Source organism: Falco naumanni, chromosome 3 (genome assembly GCF_017639655.2).
Source record: "Falco naumanni isolate bFalNau1 chromosome 3, bFalNau1.pat, whole genome shotgun sequence".
Taxonomy (NCBI): Eukaryota; Metazoa; Chordata; class Aves; order Falconiformes; family Falconidae; genus Falco; species Falco naumanni.
The window spans coordinates 60,692,481-60,707,884 of NC_054056.1; the positions used below are offsets into that span (position 1 = coordinate 60,692,481).

The following is a 15,404-nucleotide window of genomic DNA, read 5'->3' on the forward strand; positions in this document are numbered from 1 at the left end:
GGGCAGGAAAGGTGTAGAGAGTTGCAGAAGGAAGAAAAGTGCAAAGAGTTACAGAAAGAATTTCCATCTTTGAACGTCTGGGAAACACAAAGGCTGTCCCACAAAGAGTTTTGAATGCTGTCAAGACTGTCTCAAGAGTGTTGTCTGGGGTTTAAGTGGAGAGAGAAGTACAGTTAGGAAGTTCAAAGTGATTTATTTTGCAAAGCCATGTTTTATAGATTACGGATGCACTAATGATAGAACTTGCCTTCCCTGCAGCATTTAGCCCAAGTAAGTGTATTTCAGTTACTGTGATTGAACCAGTCAAAGTAACTGCAGAGCGGAGCAACATTTCAATCAAGTGAAACAGTTGGGTTTAGTAGCTGATGTGTCATAACTCATGGGGTCACTCAGGGTTGCAAAGCTAGCACAAGCCTTTGCAGTGTTTGAATTTGAACTGCTTGCTTCATAATGCTCTCTCTTCCAGTTAGCCCAAGGTTAAAGCATGTGTAGTTTGAACTTGATGTTTTTGTGTGTACTAGATGCCCAGTTAGGGGGCAGAATTTGAGCATGGCCCCAAGCACGGTGAATGCATGTGTCCTGTCACAGTGGGACCAGGGAAAACATCTTGACTGAGGATGGAAGTGGAATTCTCTTTGTACTGCTACAAAATTCTCAGTCATGGAGTTAATCGAAACTCCCACAAGCGACCATGCTCTGCAGAGAGAGTGGATGCTTTGCCCTGACTGTAAGGAACTTGTAGAGGAGAAAGTATTTTAGAGGAACTTCCTGCTCGCACTAGCTGACTTTTGCTTCGCTCCAGCTTCATTCCACAATTCTTAATTGCATGCAGTTGTTTGGAAGGAGTAAAAGATAGGGACCTAAATAGCAGGGAACTTGAGTACCATGGTGATCTGTGTGACATGCTCCCAACAGGAAACAAAATATAAACTGTTGATTGTTATAACTGGTAGCTTAGATGTCCTCCTCTTTGTTTCAGTTTCCTCTGGACCAGCTTTTGTTGCAGGTCAAACCATTAACTGGTAGAAGGTACATTCTGTTGCTGTGCAAATAAATGACTAGTGAGCAATATGAAGTAGAACTTTTCTTTTGTTTCACAGCAGATCAGGATTTTCAGTGCTGCCTGTGTATGTCTGGAAAAGACAAACTTGTCTGTAGCTGTACCAGTCCTTGCTGCTTAAAGAATTTTGTATCGCTCCTTGTTTCCTTTGATGCTTGATGAGAAATGCAACTCCTTTGGCATGCTTGATAACTAACTATATTTTTTTAAGGCCTTTGCTAAATGAAAATACTATTTTAGTCTGTTATGTTTAGTCTAGCGGGTTTTTAAATTTGCTGTGCCATACTTGCATAAGTTCGGTGTGTAAACAGCTGCTGATTTTGATTCCTGTGCCTGTCTTTCATCTGCTAAATGCTCCCCTCACCAAGCCTGTACCAAAGCTTTATTTTAATGGGTTTGCTCTGGGCTTCAAGCTGTTAGCAAGCTCTTCTGTGTAAGTGCTACATAGGGGCTAATGTGGTAAGCTTTGCTGTTAACACCACAGCTTTGCATCAGAGCTGCTTTGCATTTCCCCCTTCTTAACTTCTTCCTTGCTCTTGCCTCTCTCCTCCTTCTCCCCCATCCCCAAACTCAGAGTGTAGACAGAGTCTGTGCGTATAGGTGTGGTAACTTCACATTCATAAAAGGCTCAAGGTGGACAGCACTCTGTTTGAAGGGGAAATTTAGGGGAGAGGCAGAGAAAGGGAATTGTGGTTCTTCTTTATCCTAATATGGTGGGTGGACTGGAATATAAGATTGTTACTTGCAGATCCCTTTCATACTTCTGTTCACCTGCTTTGTAATTTTTGCTGATTTTAATCACACACTGTTCACACTAGCATTTTTCTTCAAAAACGTTTGCAATATCAGGGTAAACTTGTGGCATCTTATTTGCGTGTTTAGTCTCAGACTACAGCAGGAAAACAGAGATAGCAGATTTCAAGCGTCTCTTAGAAAAATCAGCTCCCACTTTCTGACAGTGGGATCTGTGGTCACCAGTGAGTGATACCTGGATTGGGCAGGCAAAGTGATGGAATTTAGCATGACATGCATTCTGTAATACATGTGTAACTGTCATCACAGTAGCTCTTGGTTAATATTACTGAAGCAGCACAGTAAATTTGTGGTAGCAAATGAAGCTGAAATAGTGTGACTAACACTTTGGTCTGTGCTGTCGCTGCAGAATCAGAGCGGGAATATAGTGCAGTGTGAAAGGGTAAGAGTAATGAATTCCTAACTGTGGACAAACGTAGATGTTTAGCTTCCAGGCTTATGCTGAAGTGGATTTCTTTTTGCAGAACGTCCAGATATAAAATGATATTTTGTATAGAAAATTAGATGGAAATGAATCTATTAACAATATTGAAGGACTGAGAATATTGTGTTCTGCAAGAATCTGAATGTAAGGTGAATTTATTCCTTGATAGCATAGAGGAGGATAACTTAGAACAAAACTTGCTGTTATTTTGTGATTATGCTATCAAATGTTTGGGCTCACAGAACTATTCTTTCTGCTTTGCAATTAAACAGAAGAATTACTTAAACAGTAGAACAGAACTAAGTCCTTTCTGCATATTTGCTGTATTAACCTGGACATCCTTATGGTAATATTTGATGTAGAGCATAGCAGTTACCGGAACTATAGCTGAATAAAAAAATAGTCCCTTTTACTAGATATATCTGTAGCAACTGCAGTAGAGACTTAGGATCTTGAGAATGCTTGGGAAACGCAGAAGATAAAATGAGAGAGCTGTAATATTAGTTGGAAATCTCAAAGCTTTAAAATTGTTTGTTGCTCAGCTTTCAGAAATGAAAATTGCTCATTTTTAGAATACCTGTTTTCTTACCAAGTTTCCATGCCAAAATGAGGGAGGGTATGTTTCTGCCATGGAGCCCATAGTAAACATGAATACATGTAGACCTTGCTACCGAAAAGTCTATGGCAAAGAGTTACTCATGCATTGTCAAATAAAAGAAAAATACTTTTAAAAACATGATCTTGTGCACTTGTCTCTAAAAGAGACAACATGATCAAGATCTTTGTGAAGCGTACCATGAAGATGAGATATGTAGTAGAAAAATTTGCTCTCTTGAAAATTGTCCTATAGACTACACTTTTATAGGGGACTGAGTTTTAAATGGACTTTTGTTGTTGTAAGCTCAGCCAAGCTTGTCAGTGGTTGACAAAGCACCTCTAAACATGGTCTGTCTCATCATGATTGCTATATGGTTTATGTTGGTTAATAATCATGGTAAGTAGTTGTTGTATCCTTGCATAAAACAGAGGAAAGTTGTAAGGGAAACAGGAGAACTTAAAGTGGGAGGCTGTTAATGTATTGCTGGTATGGTATGGACTGGATGTAAGATAGATAGACAAGCCTGAACAACTTCTACAAAAAACAGGTAAGTATTTGGACAGGAAAATGAAGGTACAGAGAGAAGTTACTTGGCTTGTGTCATACAACAGGTCAGTGGTAGTCAGATACTGAAACAAAATCCAGTGCTTATTTTGTTATGCAGTGCTGCCTTATATTTGGTGGTAGTTGTATAGAGTTTTGAAAAGAAGTTTGCAAACTACTTACTGTAGATAATTTATTCATTTTGCTCTGCTTTGGTGCTTATGTGGACAGAAAATAGGGGCATTGTGATTGCTTTTTGCACTGTTGTCCAATTACTGTTCCTCCCCCACCAGCACTAGTGACTTGAAACTGCTGGGATAGTTCTTACAGAAAACTTGAAACTGCTGGGTTTTTATAGAAACTCCTAATTTGCCTTAGCTGTACTTCTTTTGCATGTTGGTGTGAACATGTAAAACCAGATTAAAAGGTACTTAGGCTCTGCACTTGCATTAGTTTTCAGTGGTGTGTTATAGTTTAGATGCCTTTTGAGCATTTGGTCTGGACTTTTTTGTACTGGTTTGAAAAACTAAGAAAAGTGACCTGTAGCTTTTCTGCAGCAGGAGAGGGAAGTAACATGTGGCTCTGTTGCCTGTTCTATATTCTTAAGTGGGAATGAATTGGGATGTTCCGCATTTGAACTAGCCAAGACTTGTACAGCTTTTGGCTAGGATAGAATTAAATTTCTTCATATTAGCTTGTATTGTGCTATGTTTTGGATTTGTGCTGAAACTAGTGTTGATAGCACTGTTCAGCAGTTACTAAAACATCAGTGTGTTTACACAGTGTCAAGCCCTTTTCTGCTCCTCACACTGACCTACCAGCAAGTAGGTTGAAACAACCCCATAAGCTGCTGTGAAGAATTTTAACTCTATGCCAGCCAGAAGCAGTACACTTGTGTTCAAGGTTGTCTTCTGCATTTGTAGAATTTACAAAAGGTCCTGTTGTGGTACTTGGGCAAGTGCTCAAAGCTGGGTGGAAAGCAGAGGAGGGCAAGAGGCAAAGCTCAGTTAACAGCCTTTTTGATAGCTTTTTTGGAACAATCTTCCAAGTGTAGGGAATATCAAAGTGACTTTGTTTATTGAATAATGCAAAATATACTCTATATGCATTTTAGATGAGGAGTGGTTAGATAGTTGGTCAGTCATATTTGGGGTAAGTTAAAGACAAACATCCACTTGAGGGGCTTTGTTAGAATGGGAAGTGTACTGGGCTGATGGCTCTTTTCACTTGGATTGGTATCTTACTGTTGAAAGTGAAAATGAATATGTAAGATAACAGTAACAGTACTGGAATAGAACTTTAAACCGTTCATGTGCAATTTGTTTATTCACGTACATGTTCATTTATTTTTATCACCCCTCTTCCATGTTGGTATTAATGCTACGATTATCCAGATGTTGCTGTTTGAATGATCTCTTTTGTGACTATAAGCTGAGATGCTGGAATTTATTTAGATAATAAATGTTGCTCGGCATCAATAGCAGAGGCACATCAAGCCCAGTGTAGTGGTAAACTTAATTTTACAAAGCACAAATGCAGCACAAATCTACACACCTCACTTTCTGTTTGAACTAGTAGGAGACATCAATCAGATAAATTGTAAGCAGCTGCTCGTATTTTTATCATTGATATTTAGATGTGATATAGAGTGGATTTAGAGTTTGTTTGACTTAATTTTTGCCTTGTGAAACCAGTTATCAGAACATTCCGTTTGCTAAATCAAAGGCATCAGAAATATAGTCACCTTCGGTTCATGTTTATGCATCGAGACATACAAAGTGAGCAGTTGCCATGTTTTACACCATCTGAGGTGGCACCTACATTGAACCACTCACTGTAGGAGTGTTAGGGGAGAGTAAATGTAGAGGGAAGAGAGAGGAGCATGGAATATGAAGTTGAGGTTGAGAGGAGAGAAATGGAGGGAGTAAAACTAGTGCTGGTTGATATAATGTCAGCTTTTTTTATTATTCCTGCATTTGATAGCTAAATAAAAATAATCATATTGGTGACAATAATTATGTTGATATTTTTGACATGTTTCTTCAAGTTATGCTTTTAAATTTGTAGTATGATCAACAGACTTCAAAATAGGAAAATAGGACCCTGCCGTGGAATTAATTTCACTGAATATTAGTGATGGTTTTTTTCTCCCCAGTTGGTTATGTCATAACTTAACTGTATTAATTTAAGTTCTATAGTTTAGAAATTGATCTGAGTGCAGTGCTTTAGTTCCCTAGTGAAGGACTCAATTGTAATGATAGAAAAAAGTTTTAATGCAATTAATTTCCTGGAATGAGGAGTACCTGTGTAACTTAATTAATATGTGGATGCTGCAGAATGTGTTTGTTGCTTCAAAGTATGTCTTGAGTCAGCACTCCAACAGTAGGAGCTTGTAAACAACAAAATGTTCCTATGAGGAATGGCGAAGGACTTTGGCCTTGTCTAGTTTGGAGAAAAGGAGGTTGCGGGGTGACCTCACGGCTCTCTACAGCTTCCTGAGGAGGGCACGTGGAGAAGGAGGTGCTGAGCTCTTCTCCTTGGGATCTGGTGACAGGATGCGTGGGAATGATTCAAAGCTGTGTCTGTCAGGGGAGGTTTAGACTGGACATTAGGAAGCATTTATTCACCAAGAGGGTGATGAAACACTGGAATGGGCTTCCTGGAGAAGCGGTCGATGCCCCAAGCCTGTCGGTGTTTAAGAGGCATCTGGACAGTGCCCTTAACAGCGTGCTTTAACTTGTGGTCAGCCCTGAAGTGGTCAGGTGGTCAGAGTAGATGGTCGTTGTAGACCCCTTGCAACTGAAATATTCTATTCTAAAAAGACTAGTTTGTGTGAGAAAGGATCATGGCATAACTATAAACCCATGAAAACCTGTGGTTTCAGTTGGATTGATGGGTTGAATTAAAGGCCTATGAACCTGTGAAAGGATGTAGCCTGGTCCTTGTTAACTTGACCTGCCATAAAACCCTAACTTGCATTATGAGTATATTTTTACCTTCCCTCCACCTTTCCTGTGAAAATAAAATTGCTTCTTGCAAAAAAACCACAACCAAACCACAAACCCAAACTAAAGACAGGTTCAAAGTTGTGTAAACCTGGGGTTGCTAAGTGCTTTCTTTCCCTTTGTGCTGCAGTAGCTTTCTGCATCTGACCTTTCTTTTGAGCCTTCCCTTCCTCCCCCTGCAGTTTGTTATTGTCTGCCATAGGTGTATTCAAGAGCACTAGTTCCTCTCCCCAGATTGCTCTTTCATCTACTTTGTCTCACAGCTCCTAGCACACTTTCTTCCTTGCCCCTGTCTGCCAGATTCTTCTTACACATTTGCTCTTCTCCCATCACTTCTTCATTTTATTTCTGGCAAGGATTTCATGTCCTATCAGCAACTGCAGAATTTGGGCTCTCTTCCAGGCGTAGGATTTATTTATGACCAATTAAACAATGTCCATTGATTCTCTACCTAGAAAATGGGAGAATTAGTTTATTGGTAAAGGGATGCTGTTTGACTCAGTTTAGGTCTAAAAATATTACTCTTCTAGAGAAATTTGGTGTTAAACCTTTTGACATTTGAAATACATTAAGGAAGACTTCAGAAAATGGTAGCTACTTGTGTATTCTGAATGTTGAAGATGGTACAATGTTTGATAACCAATTTATGTAACATAGCATAATTGTACGGAAAGTAGGAGAATATTTTTTTCTTTCCTCTATAGCTTTCACTTTTTTTAAAAAAAATCATTGTTAGACTTCTAGAGCTATCTGTATTTCTCTTCATCTCTGCTAGTTTTCAAAAGGCTTTTCAGACAAACTTGGCTAGACTGAAGCATAGCTGTAGTGTTATATTTTCAGGAGTAAAGCAGGTGGTCTGGGATAGTTCTTGCAGATAAGTAATTGCATTTGCAGGCTAAGGTGTGTGTGTTATGGGTCTGAGTTTTTGAGCAGTTTAGGGGGCATATGGAAGCTAAAAAAGGTGGTAGTTCAAATCTGAATTCTTCAAGCAGTTCTGCAGAGCAGGGATGGACCCCTTTTCCACACTATTGTGGTTCCATGTTGATAAAGGTGTCTGTTCATATGAAGTTCCCTATTGATGCCCTGGTTAATAATAATGCAGTAGGTGAATTGTGCCTATTTTATGTGGTGGTTGGATATAGCAACACACATCTGAACATTTTAACATGCTTAATGTAGATTTTTCTTTTTTTGAAAAGGTTTTTTGGTCTGTTAGATGATGTATTAACTCTTTACTGTTGGGCTAATTGCAGCTATGATTTTAGTCTTTTGTGTCTTCAAAAAGCTGACTTTGGAATTAGCTAGAAGTCATTTCCTTATATAAAGATACAAGGTATAAAAATACTGTTTGTCAGCTAAAAAAATCATGAACCTTGTATGTTTAGTGAAACGTTATATTTGGGAATCTAGAGAAATTTACTCAAAATCCATTTAGTCCAATTGGTATGTCATCAATCACTCTTGTGTAGAAAAGGCTTTCTGGGGTTGAAGAAAGCTGGGGGAATGATGTAGCACAGTTAGTAAATACGTTGTCAATGAGACCTTGCCTAGACTTCTGTATTTCAAACCCAACAACAGACATCATTTTAGTGTTAAACTACTGTGATTATAAGGAATATTTCTGATGTCTCTGATAGTTGGTGTGGATGACTACAGCTCAGAGTCTGATGTGATTATTATACCTTCAGCCCTGGACTTTGTCTCACAAGATGAAATGTTGACGCCTTTGGGAAGACTGGACAAGTACGCTGCAAGTGAGAACATATTTAACAGGTATGCTTTTTGAATGTCCTGTCTGGCTAATGGTGCGCAAGCTATTTATCTGATTCAAATCTACTGAAGTTAATTTGCATGTAATACAAATAATTTAAAAAACCCAACAACTTTATAAAATTCTTCTGTTTCTGTTCCTCCTTGTATTTGCTGATGCTCCTCCTTCTTACTGAGAGCGAATTATTAACGATAACAGAAAAACATTTGCTTACCTTTGAAGCAACTGTAGTTCAGGACTTCTGGAACTTTTTCATTAATTGAATGTTGTGGTTTAGCTCCAGCTGGCAACTAAGAACCACACAGCCGCTTGCTCACTTCCCTCTTTCTGTGGTGGGGTGGGGAGAAGAATTGGGAAAAAGGTAAAACTCATGGGTGGAGTTCAGAACAATTTAATAATTGAAATAAAATGAAATTTAATAATAATACAATGAAAAGGGAAGAGAGGAATAAAATCTAAAAGGAAGAAAAAAGCCAACCAAGCGAGCGATGCACAGTATAGTTGCTCGCTACTCATTGACCAATACAATACCCAGCCAGTCCCCGAGCAGCGGTGTGCAGGCCATGGTCAACTTCCCCCAGTTTATATACTGAGCATAATGTTCTATGGTATAGAATATCCTGTTGGCTAGTTTGGGGCAGCTGTCCTGGCAGTGTCCCCCCTGCCCCCAATTTTTTGTGCTTCTCCAGCCTTTTTGCTGGCAGGACCTAAGAAACTGAAGAGTCCTTGACTTATTTTTAGTTGTTGCTAAGTAATGTTTATATTGACAGTTGTGTTACCAACATTATTCTCATACTAAATCCAAAACCACAGCATTGTACCAGCTACTGGAGAGAAGATTGACTCTATCCCAGCTGAAACCAGGACATTGGACCACATCCTTTTAGGGTTTTTTGTGGGTGCTAACATTCCTGTTAACACAGGACTAGAAGATAATAGTCAGCTGTATCCATAGCTCTGTGGAAATTGTCTTCAAGAAAATACTTCATGAAAGGTCAGGAGAGGATAATGAACAGTATTGTAGGTTGCCAGGGGAACCCAGTAAGTTTTTCAGGATCATCCTCATCCATAGTTTACAGGTTGGGCGTTTCTGTTTCTGGTTATTGAAAATGGACTTGTCCAGGTAATACTGTGATCTGCATTTTCCTCTTTGTATTTAATGCCACTGAACTAGCTGCTCCATTTAAAAGCGCAGGTACCGTAGCATACTTCAGCCACATCCCTCACTCCCTGCCCCATCCCCTGCACAGAGACTCTGCATTGGAATAGAGCAATTCAAAACCAGCATTTATTTTAATTGTATCTGTAAACAGTTACAAGATCACAGAAATGTATGAAATATGTTAAGGTTGAGGTTTTCTGGTGTTTTAATATAGTTTAGTTTGGGCTCCAAATAAATCTTGAATAAAGTATGTTTGCTTTTATGTTGAGTTCTTGATTTAGTAGTATGCAGAAGATAAGCCTGTGATCAACCACCCTGTAGACTAGCCTCTATTTTGTTGTTCATGGCCAGAATTCTGTAAGGATTTAGTCTTTTGCTTAACTTTAGTCATGAGAAGTATACTTAAAATTCTATACTATATATATGAACATACCTGTGTTTGGAAGGTTTCATTCTGATTGAAACGAACCTAACAATTATAGAATGTTTTCTTTTCTTATAACTTACATAAATCTGTATGCATAAATTAGTTCTGAAATGCCTGATTTTAAAGTTTTCTGTTTTCCTGAAATCTGGACTTTGTTGTATTTTACAATTTGAGATGAAATCAGCAGTTGCCAACCAGGAGAAAGTTTTTGTGTGTGACTTCTCATGGGGAGGGAGGGAAGAGGAACCTTTAGGGCTATAGGTGACAACTATGTAATGAAAGATAGGAGGGAGGAGAACAAACTCAGAAACACCAGTTGTGTGGCTTGAATTTTAAACAAGAATAGTAGTCCTCATATTTTACTTGCTCATTTAAGAAAAAACTGACTGAGTCTCTCAGTATGGTTTGTGTGGGGTGTGGGGCATGCATTAGCTTGAAATCTTTTTGATGATGCTGTCCAGCTTTATGCATCCTGTGCTTTTCTGCAGGGGAGGATGGGTGGAGTAACAACAAGTTTTCCCGTTTTTTTTTTTTTTTTTGTGTTTGCTTGTTTGTGTTATTTTTGCTGGTATAAACATGCTGTTTAATCCTAGTTCTCTTTGTAGGCCTACTGAGTTATGTAGCATAAGAAAATAAAGGAAATAGCATATGATAGCCATTAGTGATGTAACTGTGAATAGCAGTGATAACACTGTAAGTGATAGTGAGTAACTATTGCAGGCAGTTTATGATGATTCGGCATTAGCCAGTCTCAGGGATAATTGTTGAAATTTTTGCTGAGCAGATGAACTGGGGCATTTCATAGGGAAAAGATAAGAATAAACAAATGTAGTTTAATTTATGTCTCAGTATGGTATAGTCACATACAATTACTTATGTGTAGTTTAACATATTTAATATTATGATTGAATTAACAATGTTTCAGTTGTTTCTGTGATCTTGAACCTACATTTGTATGGAAGCTTCAAATTATAGATGCCCAAACCCTTGAAACATAATTATTGAGCCTGGGTAAATTAGGCTAAGAATTTTTTTGTTCTTTAAATGGATGAATTTGCTGTTAGTATGGTTTTTATGGAAAAAAAATTTTTGATTTTTATTTGAAGTATTATTTCTTTTTGCATTTGTTTTAATTATCGTTTTCTGCCTGGTTAGCCATCTACATATGTATCATATTTGCAGCGTGTGATTATGTTTAATGGTTCAGCTGGTGTCTTGAAGGCCAAAGCCAGTTGCTCTGAGATGGAAATGGATCTGTATCTGCATCCTAAGAAATTTTAGCAGATCAGATTTGGAACATGCAAATAAGGTTTTATTCTTCATTTATATGTGTATGATTTTTGATGGGATGAACAGAAAAAGAGAGTGTGAGGTAGGGAACAGGAAAAGAGAGTGTGAGGTAGGAAATCCTTTAACAGTTTCCCAAATGGTGGAAGGAGTTGCTGTGTGACAATTTTTGGCGTGTTATGGTCTACATCCTCACTGTCTTTTAAGTGTTGATCAGACCACAGATGATGTCTTCGTCTATGAGAATGGAGAGGAACCTGACAAATACTACTATAAATGACCCTTCTTGTATCTAAAAACCAAAGCAAGTGGGACTCTGATTATGATTTTATTAATGAAGAGGCAGCCTCCAGACCACACGCCTATTTCTGGGGCTGCAAGCATGTTGCCGGGTCATGTTGAGCTTCTCATCAACCAACAACCCCAAGTCCATCTCCTGAGCCCTGTTCTCAATCCATTCTCCACCCAGCCTGTATTTGTGCTTGGGATTGTCCTGACCCAGGTGCAGGACCTTGCACTTGGCCTTGTTGAACTTCATGAGGTTTGCACAGGCCCACTCCTCAAGCCTTCCAGGGTCCCTCTGGATGGCATCCCTTCCCTCCAGCTGTCGACTGCACCACACAGCTTGGTGGTGTTGGCAAACTTGCTGTGGGTGCACTCAGTCTCACTCTCTGTGTAGCTGACAAAGATGTTAAACAGCACCGGTCCCATACTGACCCTTGAGGAACACCACTCGTCACTGGTCTCCACAGTCTTCTAATATTGGGGAAAACAGTGTTCCGCTAAGTTGCTACTACCAGTATTCACTTAAACATGAAATGAAATCTTGATTTAGAAGTTCTTCAAAAATGGGCAAGGAAAAAAATATTCTTCTTTCTTTGCCTTTCTCTTTTTTTTCTTTTAACATCTGCTTACTTGCTAAATGTACTCATTGTGCAGATGAACTCATTTATATTCTATACAAGAAATTTATTAAAGGGCTAATGATGGTGACTGGTACACAATAATTATACCACTTAGAACTCCCAGTATTGTTTCCAAGTAAGGTCAAAGGGGTGTATAAAAGGAGTTTGAATGAGCCAAGCAAAGATATTTATAGTTCTTCTGGACATACGTTGTCACAAATCCTAATTACATCCGTGTGTGGAGTCTTCAAAATATCCGTTCCCTGCATGTGGACATAAAGACAGGGTGTTTGTAATCTATCCCTGTTTTATCACGCTGCTGATTGCAGTGAAGTGTGCCTACAAGTTATCCTAACTTACCAGTTTTTCTATTATTGGGCAAGCTCTCCCCATGCATGCTCATGAAAACTCGAACTTTGCTAATTTTCCTCCACTTAAGCACACATAATAGCTGAAGCTCTTCTACTGCATGCTACGTTCCAGCCTTTGGCCTTTCTTTGTCCTGTAAGCTATTTAATGGATAAATAGATGCATTGCTGCTTAGGTGGCAGTCATATGCCAAAGACACATGTGGTGAATAAATAGTTCTCTTTGAGAGTTCACAGCTGTAGGTTATTGATTTGAAGCATCACTTGCCAGAGCAGCTAGCGAAAGTCTCTTTGGACCTGGAGGAATCGGGTACAAAATCTGACTGAACAGGCAAGAAGATGCAATTCTATTTGTTGCCGCAATGAAGACAATTCTGCTGGCGCGGAGAATGTGCAAAGGTAGAAGTTTGTAGTGAAGCTTAGTATCTCATCAGAGGCAAGCACTGCACAAGCCCAAGCCAGTGGCAGGAGGGAAATGGCAATAAACCATTAATCCTTGTCCCAGATTGTGCCCTGATAACCAGGAGTAATGTATAGTAACAGACTGTATGCCACTGAAATCACTTATATTGTCATCATTAATGTTGGTGGAGCTATTTCTGTCACATATGTACTTGAAGGAGTCTGATTCCCTGTTAGAATGCAGTTTATGAGCACGTTGTCATTATCCCTAGAGGATCCTCCTCCTTTTCCCTGTCACAAGGGTATCTCCTTGACTCTTGTGCTTCATGGAGCATGTCTGCCTATTTTAATTTTGTTGTCTAGACCAGACAGGTCATTCTTCAGAGCTCTGTAAAATTTCACAAATGCTCACCTGGTACTCACCTGCCAAGTTGCTGGGCAAGCTACTGCTTGCTTTATGTTGTGCTACTATGCATTGATAGTTCATTGCAGTCTTATGCTGTAGGCTTTTTTGTAGCTCGACTGCCAATGCTTGCATGAGAAGGAAGATCAGGCTGCTAGACAGGGCACCAGGGACCCTTACTTACTCTCAGCTCCCCAGTAAGTGGATCATGTCAAAGTCTTGGCTTGCAGGGCACAAGTCATTCTGCATTAGTTGCCTACATGCTAGTGCTCAGCCTGTGGCAAATGTGAGGTAGGTTTAGCTCTGTGTTCTGGGTTTGTGCCTTGCAGGCACAAGAAGGATTTTGGCAGATTGCTGGGGATCATGGCAGAACTAGGTCAGAGCCCATAACGTTTGGAGGACATGAGTGTATATTGTCTCCCAGAACACTAGATGGATGGAGTTAAGAGAGTACCCTGTCATTACTGGCTTTCTACCCTGTTAGGTGGTTTTTTTTTTTTTAAAGTGAGCTTAGATTGGCCTGTTGCCTTTTGTTGTAATGCTTTGTACCAGAATGTGCTAAATGTAGAAGAAGTTCCATTGATTTTATTACAAGCCAAAGAGGGAGATACTGCCTGGGTGCAGGTAGGGGCTATCTTCTACGTTTAGTCCAGGGGAAAAGTTGAATGCCCCTTCTTAGCTTTGAGTGAATTTAATGAATAAGTCCATGTCTGCTTCAGGTTAGGATTTGTGTTTTCATCTCCTCCTCTTGAGCAGAAGGTTTGTGGCCTTCAGTTTACAGGATGGCTTCTTCTGCGTAACCATCTGCCCAACTCACAGGAACTAGCAAAGACTTCCTTTGGGATCCAGCCACCACAGTTCAGGATACAGCTAACAAAGCTCTTGAGGAGATGAGAGTCTTCTCAAAACTCCCAGCATTGTAAGGGGGCTATTCCGTAGTCTCCAGGAGCCAGATGGGATGTAGTACTATTTGTTAGATGGGTGTTGTAGTGCTGTTTAGTGTGGATCCTTACTTGCTGAGACCAACTCCATGGGTCAGTTGACGTGTCTCTCCCTTTCCAATATTACATTTTATATATAGCAGACATGTATCCAGGCAGGCTGGTTTATGAAATATGCTTCATCTGTTCCTCTTCTCTTTTCAGAGGTGTCCAGCCCTTTAAAAGACCAAGTCAACTCTGCTTCTAGGTTAGTGTGTCATGTAGTCTTGTTTCCCTCCATTGGGATTTTGATAGCTGAACTTCCAACTGCATATCAAGATCTTTGCTGAGAGATGTTGCACTTTTTACCAAGTCAAAAAGAGTGAGGGAGAGGAAATGTATTAAAGGCTAACAGTTTTTTGCAGGTTTTTTTTAAGAGAGTTTTGTTCATCTCTATGTCAAAACAGTTGAGTTTTGCAAGTGGACAATGTGAAACATGTAAATTACTGATTTTCAGTTTGAGAAAATGGAAATGTCTGCTTAGCTTTGGGAATTCATGAAAACCTGCTGCATTTCTCCGGTTACATGGAATTGTGAAGTTCTCAACCTTCCCCTATACAATGGGAATGTAACCATCAGTTTCTTACCAGTTTGTGAGCATCACTCACGTTTACCATTTGTAGTGATGATCAGGATTAGCTATGCTTCTGTTCATGCCTACAGCCGTGCTGTTTGTCAATAGTTTTTATAGGCTACGTCCTAACAGTGTTTCTCTGTCAGGCAGAAATATCTGGTGCTTGACCCTTGCTGCTTCAGCATTTTGATGAATTGCTCTGGGGTAGTACAAGGGCTAGCAGCTTGTTGGACACTGTTCCTTGGCCCATTTCACTGTTGGGATAATCCTGCTAGCTCTCTGAACTGATGTTCAACATATGTTGTCCAAAAGTGTGAGGAAAAACAAGTGTTATACCATTACAGGCTGTTGTTGAGGAGAAAGGTTGATTGCCACACATTGTCAGCTGCATTGTTTAAAAACTTAGTGTTAGGGCTCTTAAGGGAACTAAGTGATGTGTATGGCTTTGTAACATAGACTGCAACAGAACCTTAGAGGACAAACCCCCACATTTGTTATCTTGTCACGGACCAGTTAATCCTTAGAAAAATTTCTCATGCATTGGAAGTAGTAACTGAGTTTATTCTGACTTGTTTCATATTTTCTTGATGTTTCATTTTCTATGCTTAATGGAGACATTAATGGGCTAGTACATTTTATTTTCACAGTGTATATCCATTGCGCTATATAGCATTTGAATGAA

At 39.4% G+C, this 15,404-nt stretch overlaps 1 protein-coding gene across 6 annotated transcripts in view; it reads left to right on the forward strand.

Moving 5' to 3' along the window:
* The window catches only part of PPP4R1 (protein phosphatase 4 regulatory subunit 1), a 66,287-nt gene that overhangs the window by 7,590 nt on the left and 43,293 nt on the right, over window positions 1–15,404 (forward strand). For 3 of the 6 annotated variants that reach the window (XM_040587973.1, XM_040587971.1, XM_040587972.1), the window contains one exon: window positions 8,081–8,216. In XM_040587973.1, coding sequence (XP_040443907.1) covers window positions 8,081–8,216 — 136 coding nt within the window. Of the gene's footprint in view, window positions 1–8,080; window positions 8,217–14,313; window positions 14,357–15,404 lie in introns of those variants that run through there. The other 3 variants (XM_040587976.1, XM_040587974.1, XM_040587977.1) reach the window with 3 other exon arrangements.